General features: G+C 45.0%; 1 protein-coding gene across 7 annotated transcripts in view; it reads left to right on the forward strand.

The window, feature by feature from the left end:
- Positions 1-10,743, forward strand: part of pik3cd (phosphatidylinositol-4,5-bisphosphate 3-kinase, catalytic subunit delta) — a 219,529-nt gene extending 208,786 nt beyond the window's left edge. For all 7 annotated transcript variants that reach the window (XM_038821382.1, XM_038821381.1, XM_038821383.1 and 4 more), the window contains 3 exons: positions 778-923; positions 7,254-7,386; positions 9,616-10,743. In XM_038821382.1, the coding sequence (XP_038677310.1) occupies positions 778-923; positions 7,254-7,386; positions 9,616-9,753 (417 nt within the window). In that variant the 3' untranslated portion in view covers positions 9,754-10,743. The remainder of the gene's footprint in view (positions 1-777; positions 924-7,253; positions 7,387-9,615) is intronic.
- Positions 10,744-19,220: the final 8,477 nt, after the last annotated feature.

Genomic DNA, 19,220 nt, shown 5'->3' on the forward strand with positions numbered 1-19,220 from the left:
GTCAGTCTGTGAAATCAGCAGGTTAATGACAAAGTCTCTCCCTATGACCTGAGCACAGAGTCCAGGCTGATGCCGCTGTGTAACACGCTGTGAAAGTGCTGCATTGTCAGAGGTGCTATCGGTCAGGTGGGATCTTAAACAGATTGGGGGGGGGGGGGGGGGGGGGGGTGGATATAAAGGTCCTATGCCCTGTGCATAGAGAGTAAGGAGTTCATCTCTTGTTGTTTATCCACCATCATCAAAACAGATGAACTGAACTTTCACCATATTTGCAGTTTTGGGGACCTTTTCCCGTACAAATGGACGGCTTTGTTTACCCACAAGAAAGTGTTGACTACTGTTTGGTTACTATACGAATGCATATGTAATCCTCGTTACCAGTGGAGTGGTGGAATAGTAAAACATGTTGGGTTTGAAGGGACCTGCTAAATTTCCATTAGGACAGTGATAGTGGTTCCAGGTCGATAACAAATGTACGGTTTGAAAGGGTCGACTGGGTGGATCTTCTGCCCAGAACATTGACCATTTTGCAAATCGGGGAAAGGGTTCTTCATGTTCAGCGTTCAAACTGAATCAGCTACCTGAACTGGCCTCACCCTATCCCATCGTCTGAGCTGGAGTCTCAATCAGAAATGCAAGATAATTCTCTTATAATCCCCACATTCTCACCAGATGATTTCCTAGGATTGGCTGTAGCCCTTCACTGTCCATTAATTTTATTCCAGGAGATATTTCCGATGTAAAACAAATGCATTTTTCACCCTTTGTCGCCCGCAGCTCTTCCACATCGATTTCGGACACTTCCTTGGCAACTTTAAGAGCAAGTTTGGGATCAACAGAGAGCGGGTGCCATTTATTTTAACTCATGACTTTGTTCACGTGATCCAGCAAGGAAAGACCAGCAACAGTGAGAAGTTTGAAAGGTAAACAAGACGAGCTTCCAGCCTCTGTTGCAATAGCCTCTGGGGCTGGAGGGAAACCAGAGGAGACACAAGTTACTGACACGACAACCCAGGCAGTGAGACCCACACCAGGAGTGTAAACCCATGGAGCTGGGGCTCTATGAGTAGTCCGAGGTGTGAGCCACTTAAAGTTATGAAGTGGTTCAATAGGGTCGACGTAGAGGAGATGTTATCACTTGTGAGCGGGGCCTAAAATCAGGGTTCATAAATATAAGGTAGACACTAATAAAGGCAGTGGGAACTCGAGAGAAATGTCTCGACCCAGAGGGTGTTTAGAATGATGAATCTGCTGCCAAACGCAGTGGTTGAGGTGAGTATCAGAGATGGATGGTAAAGGGAAGTTAAAGGAACATACGGGAGAAAAAGAGATGGCAAGATGTGCAGATAGGGTTGGATCAAACAGGGAGGAGGTGGTTTGCGTGGATCACAAACACTGGCATAGGCCGAATTAGATTGCGTGACCAGTTCCTGAATTGCAAGCTGCCGTTCTGCGTATCAAATTACCCCCTTTAAAGCCCAACAGAATTTAAGATGGAAGCTCAAATTTCACAGTGGAGGAAGTGGTCATTTGGTAATTAATCATCACGTGCCATCCTTAGCAACAACCTCACTGAGATAGGTTGGATAGATTCGCGATGCTCCCATCCGCTTACAACAGGCCCTGTTTTGCTTTCTATCCCCTCTCTCTCGCTCTCTCTCCCTCTTCTTCCTTCAATATTCCCCTCCCCCTGTGTAATGCAAGTGAGTTCAGTAGCCACTACAAAGTTAAACCTCACCCCCTTTCCAGTGTGAGATGCCACACCTGGTGACAACAGATAACAAACAAACACGTTGATGGCAATATAATTGTGTTTGAGAAAATCTCCTGGTTTTCCCAGTGAGATCGACCATCAATTTATTAACAAAAGTAGCAACGTTGAGGAGGAAAAGGTCCCTCATAAGAGATTTTAACTGTGGGTTTCTTTGATGAGGGACACACTTTGGGTCAGATTGGAATGATGGGCCGACTGAACGTTTCTTAATACTAAGAGTTCTTTTGTCGTACTGGATGAAGTTTTATGTGGATAATTTATGAATTGATGGTATGTGGGTGTGACTGGTAAGGCCAGCATTTGTTGCCCATCCCGAATAGCTCTCAAAACCGAGTGGCTTGCTGGGCCTTTCAGATTTCAGAGGGCAGTTAAGGGTCGACCCCTCATTGCTGCATGGCTTAGGGTCACATGTAGGCCTGACCGGGTAGGGCTGGCAGATTTCCTTCCCTAAGGGACATCAGTGAACCAGATGGGTTTTTACAATGATCAATGATCGTTTGGAGGTCGTCATTGTTGTGTTATGCTTCTTCATGTTGCATAAGCTGCTTCCTTGACAAAGGAAGGTTCAGACTTGGAGATAGGTTTAACACATTTATTGAACAGTTAACAATTCTCCTGCTTGAGTTTGACTCTCCTGCTGATCTTGCTGTAGTAACTCAGTCTAACCAGTGGCGTGCAGAGGGGGGGGGCCGACGGTGCATTGGCCCCGGGCATCCATTGGATGGGGGCATCCAATCAGAGAAGGGAAAAAAAAAAAAAAATTTTTTTTAAAAAAAATTTTTTTTAAAAAAAATTTAGATTACCCAATTATTTTTTTCAATTAAGGGGCAATTTAGCATGGCCAATTCACCTACTCTGCACATTTTTTGGGTTGTGGGGGCGAAACCAACGCAGACACGGGGAGAATGTGCAAACTCCACACGGACATTGACCCAGAGCCGGGATCGAACGTGGGACCTCAGTTCCGTGAGGCGGTTGTGCTAACCACTAGGCCACCGTGCTGCCCCAGAGAAGGAAATAAGATAGTAATTTTAAAATTTCAGCGGTGATAAATCAATTTTTGGAGGCTCACCACACTGCAGAGGCAGTTGTTAGCCCTTTATTCCTTTAACATGGTGTACCCTTTCTGTCTAGAGAAAATGGTCCTTCTCCCCATCCCCCCCACACGCATGCGCATGATGTACGTGGTGCAACCATCAAAAGCAACAAGCAGACGTGGCTGTTCGTTCCTGCGTTTCCTCGAGTCATAACTCGTCTTTTCTTCAGCTTTTTGTGCATCTAGATTAGTTATTTTACCTAGAACAGGTGCAACTACGGTTTTTATAGGTTTTCTGGCGATATTTAATGAAATATTTACGTGGGATGTAGTAAGAGTGAAGCCTGGATGATCAGAGGACTGCTATGGCATTTAATCTCGGAATAGGAGACATTTATTCCTTAACATGCTAATATTCGAATACAGATACCACTAATTTGCAAGTCTATGATATAAATTGCACAAAATTATCAGTGGAGAATCAGTGTGAAATAATTTGATACGAAGGAACAAAGAAATGAAATATGGTTTATCCGTCTGCAACTGACCGATTGTTTACCATTTTCTTCCCATTTTCTCATGCGTCTTACGGTTTTTGAGATAGAAAATGAAATGTTACGAGTATTTCGTGTACAACCGAGTGGAGCACAGAACAGGAAAAAAAAGAGGGCCAGAGTCGAAGAAGAGTCCCATCAAAGAGGGGCATTAGATGCATGGATAAAAAGAAGTAAAGAAGTAGGAGAACCTGGAGAAATAAAAGATGATGTGGGTGCAGAGAAGGATTTTTCTGATACGGATTCAGCTCGGTCAGAACATAATACTCTCTCTCCTCAGTCTCGTTGTCAGGATGATGATCCATGTGAAGAAAATAAAGAAGATATTTGCATATTTTTGCAAAGAAGCGATTTTGGCTGTTTGAAGAAACCAATTCCAGATCATTTGAAGATGACAATATTACAACATGGCCCTGAAAGATATCAGAATAAAAGTGGTCCATTTGCTGAGAAGGATGGGAAATCATTTTCCAAACAGTGGTTTGATAAAGTTTCCACAAACGGAGAAATTGTGGAGAGAAAATGGTTGTTATACTCTCCATATCGGAAAGCATGCTAGTTTTGTTTGCTTTTTGTTTTCAAAGGAGCATTTGTTGTCTGTGTCAAACTTTGGAAAGGAAGACGGTTTCTCCACTTGGAGAAAATTAAATCCAACAATACCTGACCATGAGAAAAGCCCTTCTCATAGAGCTCACATGAGGGAATACCTGAACCTTGTAGTTCGACTCCATCATTCAACTACGATAGATGCTGAACTTCAACAGCAAATGTCTGCTGAAAAGAAAAGATGGAAAGCTATAACTGAACGGATTGTCGAGGTTATATCCTGTCTGGCAAAACAGAATCTGGCCTATCGTGGACATCGAGGAGAAGGAATATCTGGGTTATCAGAGCCAGGGGAGACAGTCAGTGAAAATACAGGAAACGTTCTAGCAACAATCAGACTTTTGGCCAAATATGATGACATCTTAGCAAAACACTTGCAGAGAGGGAAAGAGAAACCAAAAAGTGTCACCTACTTGTCCAACAGAATTCAAAACGAAATAATCAATCTTCTTGGTGAAACTGTCAAGAAAAATATAATTTCCGAAATTAAGGACGCAAAATATTTTAGCATAATGCTGGATTCAACTCCAGATATTGCCCATGAAGATCAGGTTTCTGAAATTCTGCGTTACGTTCATATTGATGGAAACAGAAAAGTAGAAATAAAGGAGACATTTCTGGGATTTTTTCAAGTCAACAAGAAAGATGCAGTCAGCCTGGTAAATAAAATTCAGGAAAAATTGGAAGAAGACAAAATTTCCATGAATGACTGTCGTGGTCAAGCATATGATAACGCAGCAGTTATGGCTGGAGTGAGAGGAGGTGTTCAACAAAAAATTCTTGAAGTTAACCCAAAAGCTGTGTTTGTGAACTACGAGAACCACAGCCTCAATTTGTCCTGTGTCCATGCAAGTGAGGTGCAACCTGTTGTTGTTACATTTTTTGGCATTCTAGAAAAACTCTACTTTTTTTTCTTCATCTACTTCTCGTTGGGAAGTGTTAAAATCATTTGTCACTCGGACTGTGAAAAGACAGTGTGACACAAGATGGAGTTCCAGCCATGATGCTGTGCAAGTAATCCACGAAGAGTGTGACAACGTTATTGCAAGCCTTCAACACCTGCTGGAAGGAGAATTTTCAAGGGAAACTAAATCTGATGCAGGATCGCGACTGAACTCTATTCAACAGTTCCCGTTTATAGCTTTATTAAATTTTTGGTACTCAGTTTTATCAGTGGATAAAGTCTCAAAACGTTTGCAGGATCCGAAAATGGGGTTCCATGAAGCTTCTTGTGATCTGAGAGGACTTATGCATATCTTGAATTTGAAGAATGACGAAATTATCCACAATGCAATAGATTTAGCCAATGAATATTGTCAAAATTGGGCAATACCAATTGTACGAACAAGGAGAAGAAGAATAATGCCTGGAGAGTCAGCAAGAGATAGTGGACTGACGGCACAAGAAGAAATGAATAGAGTAATGGTAGAGATTGTGAACAGATTAAAAACTGAAATTGAAGACCGCAGTGTCCGTCTTCAAAGACTCAGTGACCGATTTTCTTTTCTTCTGAACTTGAATTCAGGAGTGATTGAAGATGAACAAGAAAGAGAGAAATTAAAAAAGGAATGTTCAGACTTTGCAAATTATAATGACAATGATGTGGTTGCAATTCAGTTATATGACAAAATTATTGATTTTGTGATGCTCCTTCGAGCTGGAGGGAATAGAGTTCCCCCTGACCCTAAAGATGCTCTGGTGTCTTTACTGCAGTATGGGAGGGATGTCTTTCCGAAGCTGTGTGTTTCATACAGATTACTGCTTACAATCGCATTTTCAGTCGCAAGCTGTGAAAGGTCATTTTCAAAACTGAAATTAATAAAAACATATCTGAGGTCTTCTATGTCACAGGAGCGACTGACCAACCTGGCTTTAATAAGCATTGAAAAAGAAGTTCTCACAGCTGATGTAAAAAGTGAAGTAGTTCAGGTGTTTTGTGACAGGAGGTATCATTTGGGGAAAAGAACTTAATAAATTTGATTGATTTATATTAAAATCGAATAAAGCGTTTATTTCATGTTTCATCTGTGTTTATATATTCAAAATGTTTTCCTTTCCCATAATATTTCTCAGTATATTAGGCCTTATACTTGAGTCTTTGGGGCATACAATCAAGATTTGCCCCGGGCATCACCAGACCTCTGCACGCCACTGAGTCTAACTAACCAGTCTGCTCTAAGCCATGCAGTGGGTGTGATGCTTCTGATCTGCCCCTGTCTCTCTGAGTGTCGCCTGTGGAAAGATAAAGAGCATGTGTGCCCTGTCCTTTTATATGGGTGGCCCCTTTGTGGTAGTGTCACCTCTGGGTGTGTCTTGACTGCCCATTGGTCGTGTCCTATTCTATGTGTTCATTAGCTGTATGTCTGCATGTCATGACGTTTCGCCGTTCACGCAACTCCAGCTGCTGGATCCTGGCGTGAACTGGGCGCCGCGGGGTCTGCGCATGCGCAGTGGGGCCGACACCAATCCGCGCATGCACCGTGGCACCGGAGCCAACACGCGCATGCGCGGTGTCTCCCTTCTCCGGCCCGGTCCCGGCTGAGAGAACCCCGCCCGATGTTTCCTCGTGTGGGAGAATCTAGTGATCGGATCACTCTTTGAAAATAAGGAGTTGCTCATTTAAGACCGAGACAAGGAGAATTGTTTCTTTGAGGGGGTTATGAGTCTCTGGAACTCTCTTCCTCAAAAGTGGGAGCAGAATCTTTAAATATATTTAAGGCAGAGCTGGATAGATTCTTGATTAACCAGGGGGTGAAAGGTCATCGGGAGTGGGGCAGGAATGTGGGGTTGAGGTTACAATCAGATCTTATTGATGGAGGAGCAGGCTCGAGGGGCCGAGTGGCCTACTCCAGCTCCTAATTCTTATGTTTATATTACACCAAGAACTTTAGCTTATTCTGTAGTGAATCCTTTAAAATACTTTTTTATTTCTGGGTCAGAATTTCTACACGAGCGTTATTAGATAGCAGAGGATGGGTTTGATCCATCGACCTCCAGGTTATGAGCCCAGCACACTTTCGCTGTGCCACTCTGCTCCAGTGTTAGCATTTCAATATTGATAAATTCCATGCTTCACAAATCCAATATTAATCATTTGAAACTGATAAAAAGGCGTAACACTCTCCAAATGAAGTGCTTTCAGTTTAAAAATTCTTGTTAGGAATTTATTTTACAGTCGGTGATTGTGTCGAATTTGCGTTATGGGCATCGCAAAAATTCTAGGAATTCACAAGGGTTTTTTTCCTTCTGTTTCCATTCCTATCCTGTTGCCATCCTGGGGAAGGTTCCGGAAATGCTGTGAACAAGCCTACATGATCCTGCGCAAGCACTGCCCTCTCTTCATTAACCTATTTGCACTGATGCAAGCTGCAGGGCTCCCTGAACTCAGCTGCTCCAAAGATATCCAGTATCTCAAGGTGAGCGAATCAGTAATGTCTGCCTCAGCAATGCCGGCCCGGGGGGGGGGGGGGGGGGGGGGGGGGGAAGAGGAGGAGAGGAGTGAGCTTAATTAAAACCCCTGAAATACAAGCAGAATCTCCCGGCGGAATGGTGCATGCGGAAACCTGCAATGCAGACAAGGCAAATTGCCCTCTGGCCATCTCATCTGACATCAACAACACTCCAGATTGCAACCCATCTTAAATAGACTGGGAGGACCACAGTGATAAATAATAAGATCAGGTTGGACATTGTCATTTAGAACTCTTTGGGTTACCTTGCCTTATCAGGAGAGGGTCACACTCTGTCAGTAAGAGATAATGTAGTGAAGTGGCAACGTTACTGGATTAGCAACCTCCGCAGAACCTGGTTTGTCTGGGATACGTGAGTTCAAATCCTACATGATTGCTTTGAGAATTTGTACAGCAACATTATTGAGTTTCAATTCCTGCAAAAAAAACATACTCTCAAACAATCTTGAATTTTTTTAATCCCCCACAGTCTCATGTTGCCCTCATTTTATCTAATTTTTAAAAAATCTTTATTGTCACAAGTAGGCTTACATTAACACTATAACGAAGTTACTGTGAAAAGCCCCTAGTCGCCACATTCTGTCGCCTGTTCAGGTACACAGAGGGAGAATTCAGAATGTCCAATTCACCGGCGGAAACCGGAGGAAACACACGCAGATACGGGGAGAACGTGCAGACTCCACACACAGTGACCCCAGCCGGGAATCGAACCCGGGACCCTGGCGCTGTGAAGTAACAGTGCTAACCACTGGACTACCGTGCCGCCCTTCAGCCCCTCCATGTTCATGACCTCTGGCAGCCCTCTGATGCATCGCCCTGGCAGCAGGAGTCATTGTGACACAGAAGGAGGCCATTCGGCCCATCGAGTGGCTGTCTGTAGAGCAATCCATTCATTCCCAATCTGCGCATCCAGTTTCGCCTTGAAGTCATTCATCATCTCCACTTGCACCGTCCTCGCAGGCATAGTGCTCGGGCTCATTACCACTCGCTGCCTAACATAGTCCTCCGTACATCCCCCCCCACCCTCGTGTCTCTTGCCCAACAGGCCGCCCCCCCACCGTGTCTCGCCCGAAACATGAAATCTGTCTCCATTCATCATTATCAGCTGATGGAAACAGCAGTTTTTTTGTCTAGATTAACTTAACCCTTGTGAATCCCGTATGGAATTCATTGACCAAAGGAGCTGCTTCCTTCCTTGGGGAAGGAGATAGGAACCATACGCAGTATACACAGTATTGCAGCTTCAGCATCAACAGTTTCTCTGCAGATGGGTGGAGATGGGCGTCCCATCAGCGAGCAGCTCCCCTTGTGATCTGGAGTTCAACATCTGCTCTGCCAGACCCCCATGATGTGAGATCTGTTCAGACCTGGTCCGGTGGTGAAGTGCAAAGTTTCCCCACTTAAGCCATTGGCTGACAGACTGAATCCTTATGACTAGTGGGCTATCCCAACCTGGGAATGGAGGTTAGAAAGGGCAGGTATCTTTGGAAGGATTGCCGCATTGTTTTTGATATTATTAATTTAAGGAGGGGGAGAGGAGGCAGAGTTCTTAATAGTAAACAAACAGTTTCTCCTTTGGGCGTTTAATATTACACAGGTAATCCTTATGATAAGGTCATAAGTTCATAAGATATAGGAGCAGTATTAGGCCATTCGGCCCATCAAGTCTGCTCCACCATTCTATCATGGTTGATATGTTCCTCATCTGCTACCTACATTGCTACAGACTAAGAGCTGGATTACGAAATCAGCCAGAGCATCTCCTCCCTCGAACACATGGCCTCGGAGCGAGAGTCGGCAATTTAGCCTCCTGGGCCTAAACACCCTCAATGTGATGATGGCTGATCCCATCCAGGCCTCAACTCCACCGTCCTGCCCGTTCTCCATAACCCTTCAACCCATTCCCAATTAAAAATCTGTCTAACTCCTCCTTAAATTTACTCACTGTCCCAGCATCCACCACACTCTGGGGTAGCGAATTGCTCAGATTCACAACCCTTTGGGAGAAGTAGTCTTTCCTCAATCTGTAAGTATGAGATACCTGATGTGTGTGATGTTCAGGGCCCCGAGCGCGTTGAGTTCCCAACTTGGATTGGTCCCTGCTTGCGCAATTGATGCTCTCATTATTGAGGAGTTACAGATTTTCACTTTATAATTATGGATTTTGTTTGCCAGGATTCACTAGCTTTAGGAAAAACAGAAGATGAGGCGCTTAAACAGTTCAAAATGAAATTTGACGAAGCATTGCGAGAAAGCTGGAAGACCAAAGTGAATTGGATGGCGCACAATGTAGCCAAAGACAATCGGTCATAGCTGAACTCTTTCTCTAAAGCCTTTAATTAAAAGAAGAAGGCGGCCGAGTGACTGATAACAACCTGTTGACATACCACAGCTACAACGAAGTCAATAAGTGATTGCCAAGCCAATATGATAATGAAGAATACAAAGCTTTCTCAACAGTTTATGAACTTTGAAAGATGTTTACACGTGCAACGTAGTTACTTGCACTGTCTGCAACCACTTCCCTTCGATTCCAGAGTCTGAGGTACAGAACTGGCACTGAATATGCATTTTAATTACCCAGGTACAAGGGCCTCCTGCCCTCTCCCTACAGGCCTGTTGCACTCTTAAACACGTCCACTTATTCTCTCAGATTTTGCCTTTCAGTTTAGCTGTTCAGTAGACTCGGTAAGACTGGCAACAGGTCTGTAGCCACTAACTTGAACAGGGAAAAGTGCAAGTAAAGGTCAAGAAGCTAACTGTTCAGTCTGAAAATAATGTAGATACCATCATTTCCTGTGACAGCAGCAAGACAGCTCTCAGCCAGGTCCCCCCCCCTGCTCAACAGAAGCTCAGGCAAGCAGATCGGAATTTCCAGAACTTCAAGCACCAATGTCTTCCTGTGCTTGGCCCTTGCTCGCTTTGGGCTGAGGTCAGATGTCTTTGCCCCTCCGCCTCCCCTCCCATCCTTGAAGAGGGGGCACTCTGCTTCTGTGAAGCATCCTGAAAACCTACGTCATGTGTAGACTCAATCAAAGGAGCATCGTAATAGTTTATGAGAGCTGGTTGACTGGTCAATCCTCACTCTGTTGGGTCAATAGATTAATCAGCAATGGTAGGAATAAAGCATCTGTAACATTTCACTGTTCTGACCATTAATGAAGAGCTGATTGTTGTGACCCCCGTGTGTATCGACAACCAAGATGGATTGAGTGAGGGGACAGCTTACCAAGAACATTGTTTTTTTTCTCCAACGTGAGCGGTACCTGCTTCCAGAATCATTTTTATCACAAAAGAGGAAAATATGGTTATATTTATAAGTGGTCAATTGAAAATATGTCTGAAAGGTACTAATTTAATGAGCTTTGTTGTTGATGCATGCCATATCATCAACAGATGTTTTGTAGATTACCGGCCTTCCCCTTCCTGGGTGTTTGCCAGCGGGAAGCACTGCAATGCAGAACTGTCACGGGGCAATTTTAGTTTCAATTCTGCAGAGCCATATTTAACAGCAGGGCCTCTTCAATAGCTTCACTGTAGTGGGAGCTAGTGAACAAGTCCTGTTGGTACAGAGTACTTCCAAGGCTCGAGAGCAGCGATGGTTTTGGAAAGGGGAGGGAAGAGGAAGGGAATTAGGGGAAAAGGGGAAGGCTACATTACATTCCCCGTGTTAAAAGTTTCAGCTCCTTTGGAGAGAGCATGGGGGCGGGGGGGGGGGGGGGGGGGGGGGGGGTCACCACGAGCCCAACGAGTGTTGGTGAGGGACCAAAGCAAGATGGACTTGTTTCAGAGTCTGTGTTCCGAAGCACTTTTGGGGTACCTTTCTGAAGAGCTTCACACACCACTGTGGACATGGAACATTTTGATGTTGCCTTGGCCCTACTTACCACCAAGATAGACTTGTGTCCATCGCACTTATTTGATTAGCTGCAAGGGTAGTACGAAATGCACCTTGATGAAGTTAAATGTGCCTTTGTTTTGCTTCTTATGCAAACTTATTTGTGTAAATCGAGCTTATTTAATATTTGCATATTTAAAAATAAGGTTGAATGTTTTTGTTTTTATTTGAGGCACATTTTGTGCAGAATTGAGCAATTGCTCCCAAAGGAATATGTTTACAAAATTAATACACCAGGACTTCTGAAATGCTTTGTATAGACTAACTTTGTTGTATTTTTTCCTGATTTTAGAAACTTTAAAATTTGGCACATACTGTCAAACTGTGTCAACGTTCCGTGTACATCCTATATCTATCCCGAGATATGTGGCCAAGACATTAGATTGTTAATGGGTGTTAACTGATGCGTCTACACAACCCCACTCAATGGGGTGAATAATTGGACCTTAAAGTGGGCAGTAAGTTGTAATAGCAATTAGCCCGTGTGCCAGCCTATGGCCCAGGCCCGGTTTCAGCGTTGGCGTCTCACTTCAGTGAAAGCCATGGCCACCAAATGGGTGGCACAGCTTGCCGTTAGAGGCTTCACAGGTTGCAGCTGAACTTTGATGCCAAACCAAGTCTCAGGAACTTCAGAGGATTGGGGCATCCAAGGAGGGCGAACCCAGCCATACCAGCACCAGAGAGCAGTCCTTGGATGTGGAGCGTCAAAAAGTTGCAACTCTCTTTTGGAGAAACCCCCCAGAATGGCCTCCTTCTGCACCGTATGTTCTATGTTCAGTGTATGTCCCGACCTTCATATCCCTTCCTCAGGTGGGTTGGCAGCTCGCCAATTTACTGGCACCTCCTCCTCCCTCTGTTGCCCCCTCCCCCAGGAATACGGCTTCAGCTAAGTCCATGGGTGGCATTGGAAGGACTGGTGGGTAGACATTCCCCTTGCCCCTCGATGTGCAACCACCTTTCTTGGGCATGAGTTGAATATGTCTTGCTCAACATTGAATATTAATTTCCCAAGTGTATGAGCTGCATTATGTCAGACAGTGTCATCCATTACTCAGCAAAAGCTGGCTCTCTTAATCGTCTATTCTCCTTTTGTGACTGCGCGTGTGTGTGCGCGCGTTTGTCATCGTTGCTCACCACAGTACAGCACTGCTTAAGCTGCAGTCTCTTTGCAATTCCACTCCCACTCTTTGGGGGTTCTTCTGGAATGTGTGTGCCTTTGGGAAACAGGCAGTAGCTTTAGCTTGGAGGGAACTGGGGAGCTGGGTAAAATGGGCAGTCAACTCACCTTCACCTGTCTTCCACTGTCGTACATTGGGAAGATCCATCCTGTCATGTATGAGTGCCACAGAGTCAGAAGGACTGTTGCTCTTCCTCCTGAGCCCCAAGTGAATCTAGGGCTTGTCACGAGCTTCTAGATTGAGGGTATGTTTCACTACTTTCACCAATTCAAAGCTGAGCCTGCAGAATTGTGAAGTAACTTAATCAATACACTAGCAGGTGACAGTTTTGCTGATGTCTGCGTACAAAGACTAAATGTTTTAAATTATAGAGTGAATCAAAAAGGGGTGATGGACTGTGTACTACACAAATCTGTCTCCCTCCAAATGCCACCTCCCCTCCCTCCGCACCCCAATCCCACCACAAGAGGCCATCGGTGTAAGATAGTCACCAAGAAATCAAAATGTGAATATTGGAAAATAATCTTTACCCCGAGAGTGGTGTGACTGTGGAACTTTCTACCACAGGGGGTGGTTGACTTGAATGGGGTAGACGCATTTAAGAGGAAACTGGATAAGGATATGAGGCAGTAGGAAATGGAGGGTTGTGCTAATAATTCGATGAGGATGGATGGGAGGAGGCTCGATGTTTATGGAGCAGAAACACCGGCAATGGGGCCAAATAGCCTTGTCTGTACCATAAATACTTTATAATATGAGAGGCTGGGGCCGCAACTTCAATACTGTGTCTGATTGCAGATCCTGGTTATACTTCCCAAATCTTAAAATAAACGTGACCTCCCATTAAAATGTGAAGCAAAGCATTGAAGGCTTTACAAGCAGTTGCTGGCTGCTGTAACTTATTTAAATTATTTAGCTTGGCCAGCGGGATTGGGGTTAATTGCTTCTTGAAGTTTGGCATCTTCCTGTCGCTGTTGCTGTTGGCTGGCGGCCAAACTTTGAGAAGGCAGATAGGGTGAGAACTTAACTAGAAGGGTCATAAGTTTAAATGTTATCCTCCCCTGCCCTTGGCATTCAAGTGTTCCCATCTTCGCCACCAGATGGTGCCACCTCTGGGAGACAACTATTTTTACGATGGGTGCTCCCTAAGAAAACCCGAGACTCACTCAACCAGCTCTGTTGACCTAATAAATGTCTTTATTTTTTTTAAGTTTGCCAAAGGTTTTGAACGAGTGGATGCAGAGGGAATGTTTCATTTTGTAGAGAAACTGATAACTGGAGGCCATCAATATGAGACAGTTGCCTAAAAACAGGAGAAATTTCTTTACCCAGGGAGTGGCAAGAACGTGGAACCTATACCACGTGGAGTCAAGCTGACCAGCCATCCCAGATCCATGTTTTTAAGTAGCCATCCTATTTAGGATGCTGTTGGTTCCCATATCCCTGACAATCAGATCTCGGGAGTTCACAGTATGCACTTGCCCATGTGTGCCGTGCACTCTTGGTAGTTCGCTCCCCCCCCCCCCCCCCCCCCCCCCCCCCCCCCCGCTGCCTCACCAAACACCTCATCAACCTCCCCACCTCCCCCGCATTCAGGCAAACTTCTCAGCAACCCCCCCACTCCAATAGCCATATCTTACCACTTGAGAGTTGGTCATTCTGCAGGGAATGGTTGAGGTCAATAGTTGGAGGGGTGTCACGCAGAGGGAATGGAGTGATGAGGAAGGATGGAAGTTGTGGACCATTAACGCTAGATGGGCCGAGAGGCCTGGTTTGGTGCTGAATGTTCAATGTAACTACTGTTCAGCGTCTCTATTGAAAGAGGGGGATTGAGTCTGAGGGTTTCCACTATCCTGTTGACATGCTGACCTGCGAATAATCACATTTATTTGACCTTCCATTCAATCCCACCATTTGGACAATAAGCAGTGAGCATGTTTCCACCAGCTTCCTGTTTCACAGATGTCTGCTCAGGGATCAGGCGGACCCCAGCAGCCAAGGAAACAGCCCCTGGGGGCTGAGATTTGTGGCAGTGGGGGTGCAGGGAGCTGGTTTCGGGAGAGGCTGGGCTATCGAGAGGTAGAGGAGTGGAGCACTAATCAATCATTCCTTCTGTGGCTGGGAGGAGCATGGTTCCCCATCCTGACCCCACAGGGAAAACGTCAAAGAAAAATTGACACAAATAAAACGCCAATCCCTTCTGGAGCTGCCTCTCCCCATTGGCTACAATGGTATGCGCCTCCCAACCATCTTCACCAGGTTAAAATGACAATCAGCCTGAACAATAAGAGCCTGCCTGTTTAAAGAACAGCCCTGCCTCCTTCAGGTGGGCATCTTTGCCCCCAGCTTGGATGAACAAGGTTAAAGATCGATGCCAGTGAGTTAAAACTGTCTCGTGATTTTTACACCTGTCGGTCTGGTTTCCACCAAGCGCTCAAGGTTAAAATCGCGCCTGACCTGCTGGTTTGCTCACATGGTACAGCATTGGTTGGAACTTCCCCAGGGTCTCTTTCTTTTTGCGGAGGGGGGGGTGGTGAGAGAGGAGAGGAAGGGAAAAAAATAGAGACCTAAAAAATGGTGACAATCCCACGTGGATGCAGAATGTAAAAAATGTTGTGTTAGCCATTTACTCCCCTGATTTAAATCGTACTCAATAAGCACTAATTGGGGACTGCAGTAGGTGCCTGTCGGTGCGGTGGCTTGTCTATAAATCCTTGTTGTTTATACAGAATTTACAGTGTGTTCTTTTTAAAAAGAAAACCCGATACTTGTTGAATTGACCCTTGCTTCAAATAACTTAATGCTTCTATAATTAAAATGGTCAAGTTGCGTAATGAGAACAACTTTGTTGTATTTAATGTAAAATATGTGATCAAAAAGCAGAGACGCTGCAGGAGATGCCAGCTTGTGGCATGGAGCTTATTGCCTTGTTTATGATGCAAGTGTTCCGCCTCGGTGATTAATCGATCGGAAACCTTTCAAACCCTGCCTGGAATCTACAACTGTGCGCCCAGTGGCATCGTGAAATGCAGCCCTGTATTATTAAGAAATGGACATTTGAAATACGCCAATGTGTTTGCAGAAGAAATGTTGGAAATAAAAAAAAGTGAGATTAACCTGTTCAGTAGTTATTTAAATGCCACACTTTTTAAAAAAAAAACTGACTTGCAATTATACAGCATGGTTCACGACCTTCAAATGTTCCAAAACACTTTATGGTTGCTGTAGTTACTGCTGCGATGTAGGAAACAAGGTGGCCAATTTTGTACACAGCAAGCTCCCACAAACAGAAATGTGACGAGGACCAGACAGTATGTGATTGAGGGATGGACATTGGGCGAGACACTCAGCAGAAGTTGCCAGTGAGGATAAATGAGCCCTCGTCTGAAAGATTAATCTCCCTCCCTAACAGCACAGTGGGTGTACCTATACCTCGGGGACTGCAGCGGTTCAAGAAGCCAGCTCACCACCACCTTCTAAAGGGCAACTAGGGATGGGCAATAAATGCTGGCCTAACCAGCGATGCCCACGTCCTGTAAATGAATTTTTTTTAAGTTGCATTGCTGAGCAGCTCCTCTGGCTGTACAACCAAGGGATCCGTTCACCAGAACTGGTCCCTGGCTGCTTTCTGCTGCTGTCTTAGCTGATGTTGTCCGTGCCAGGTTCAGAGAGAGAGTACAGTTAAATCTCTGCGTCTTCCAGGAGCAGAGGAGCAAACAGCCATGGCCCAGCGATTGTGTGTGGCGGTGTGTGTGTGTGTGTGGGGTGGAGGGGTTCACTTGTATCGTCTTGGTTAAATTGGCCTCGTCAGTGCAAAGGCTGAGCCAGGAGGAGTGGCCAAAGGGGCGCCCAGGAAACGGCCAAGCTGTGTTGATATCTTAGGAAAGCTGTTAACAGGCATTAAAGAAGCAAGTTATTTTACAGGGTTTAGTTTCATGTTTTCTGCAACAACATGTCAATTAGCAGCAAGACCAGCAGCCTCCATTGTAAAAGTGGACATATCCTGATACAATCACAGATCTGTACCCATGGGATGTGAAAATCCAGGCATCAGTGCCACCTCACAGACCGAGCAACCTGGTTAATGAAGCCTGGAGCGGCAGAGAGAGGGACTAATGCTTAAATGTTACTGAAGGACATTATACACTTTGCAAAACAATGCCAGCAGATCGGCAAATCAACCACAAAGTGATCCATACACAAGAAAATTCTGACTGTACTTGCAGCGTAACTGCATTTACATCACAGTCAGCGGGTTTCCCAGCATCAGACCGAGAGATGTCAGATGCGAGGAAGTGGTGGGTGATGGAAAATAAACTGTCGAGCAGCCCAGGCCCAGGAACTCGCTGGGTCCCGCACGCAAGGGTATTTTCCATCGTTGAAGATTAGTTATTATTTTTGGAGTTTGCATATTCTCCACGTGTTTGCATGGGTTTCGCCCCATAACCCAAAAGATGTGCAGGGTGGGTGGATTGGCCACGCTAAAATTGCCCCTTAATTGGAAAAATAAATTGGATACTCTAAATTTTTAATTAAAGAAAAAGATAGTTCCCACTCATCCCTCATAGAATTTACAGTGCAGAAGGAGGCCATTCAGCCCATCGAGTCTGCACCGGCTCTTGGAAAGAGCACCCTACCCAAGGTCAACAACTCCACCCTATCCCCATAACCCAGTAACCCCACCCAACACTAAGGGCAATTTTGGACACTAAGGGCAATTTATCATGGCCAATCCACCTAACCTGCACATCTTTGGACTGTGGGAGGAAGCCAGAGCACCCGGAGGAAACCCACGCAGACACGGGGAGGATGTGCAGACTCCACACAGACAGTGACCCAAGCCGGAATCGAACCTGGGACCCTGGAGCTGTGAAGCGATTGTGCTATCCACAATGCTACCGTGCTGCCCCTCTGGGCAATGGAAACATTCACAGTGGTACGGTCAAAAGATGTTCTGCTGAAGCTGGGTAAGGTGTAACGCTGTTAGGGCAGCATGGTGGCGCAGTGGATTAGCCCTGTTGCCTCACAGCGCCGAGGTCCCAGGTTCGATCCCAGCTCTGGGTCACTGTCCGTGTGGAGTTTGCACATTCTCCCCGTGTCTGCGTGGGTTTCACCCCCACAACCCAAAGATGTGCAGGATAGGTGCATTGGCCACATTAAATTGCCCCTTAATTGGAAAAAATTAATTGGGTACTCTAAATTTAAAAAAAGATGGAATGCTGTAAAGAGAACAGAATCCAATAATTGGTCAGGTGTAAAAGTGACATTAGGTGGAAAATTTGAAACAAAGCAGAAGTTGCCAGAAGTAATTTTGAAAACATTCAAAATGAGAACAACAGAATTTGAAAAAACGTAATTTGTTGTTATCCTATGTAAGTTATTAACAAAGCTTTGAGACTTTAAAAAAATGAATGCCTGCCCTTCTTTTGAATCGCCTCGCAGTGTCACTTCAGATTGAAATCCCTTTGGTCACCACTAGATGGGGACGTGGCTATTTGGTTAACTTGTCGCTGTTCCATGGCACGCCCACCTCACCCGTGAACACACAGATCATCTCCTTGGGCTTAATGTTCTCTACATGAAGGTGCCAACTCTAAACAGGAATCTCCATAAGAGCTGATCTGGACATGGACTTCACATATGGAAATGAGCAATCACTGACCGACCTGAACCAACCCAAGGAGAAAATAAATTGCAGGGATACGGGGAAGGGTTGGGCAGATTCAATGGGCCGAAATGGCTTCCTCCTCTTCTGTGCTTCTATTGTTCTAAGTGGTCACACAAAAGGCAGCGTACCAAGTGTTGGGGGCCCTTTTCACAGGGTACGGTGACCTAAACTCAACACAGAGGTAACATTTTTAAAACATTCCTCAAATAAAGGAGTATTTTCATAGAATGCTGCAAATTAAAGCACATTCATCCCATTCTAATGATTCTGCTGTTTCCTGAAATCCTCCCACCCACAATGATCCTTTTATATTCACCCATTCAAACATTTATCCCTTCATCTTGACCTCTGGAGAAAATGTGAATATCATTGTGGTTTATTAAAACATTTCAAATTGTTATAACAGTAATATTTCCTTCAGAGATTTTATGAATAAAGTATATTTTTGAGAATTTTTTTTAACTCATAGCCCTCAGTTCAAAAACGTCCTTCTCCCTACAGTGCGAATCTTCAGTCTCTGTCTCCTTCTCCTTGTTTCCCCATTTGCCTGCGGTTGACACAATCTTTCATTATCCACAGTAATGTCCCCAGGTATCCTCACCCTTTGGCACCACTCACGCTCACTATAACATTGCTGCTCTTGGCTCTGTAAGAAATCATCTGAGACCCAATGCACTCCCTTCTCCAATTCTCAATACACCACCCCCATCCTTAATATAATAGTAATCTTTATTGTTGTCACAAGTAGGCTTACATTAACACTGCAATTAAGTTACTGTGAACAACCCCTAGTCGCCACACTCCGGCGCCTGTTTGAGTACACTGAGGGACAATTCAGAATGTCCAATTCACCTAACAAGCACGTCGTTCAGGAATTGTGGGAGGAAACCGGAGCACCCGGAGGAAACCCACGCCGACACAGGGAGAACGTGCAGACTCCGCACAGACAGTGACCCAAGCCGGGAATTCAACCTAGCTCCCTGGTGCTGAGAAGCAACAGTGCTAACCACTGTGCTAATGTGTTTCCCCCCCCCCC

The sequence above is a fragment of the Scyliorhinus canicula genome, chromosome 16 (assembly GCF_902713615.1).
Source record: "Scyliorhinus canicula chromosome 16, sScyCan1.1, whole genome shotgun sequence".
Taxonomy (NCBI): Eukaryota; Metazoa; Chordata; class Chondrichthyes; order Carcharhiniformes; family Scyliorhinidae; genus Scyliorhinus; species Scyliorhinus canicula.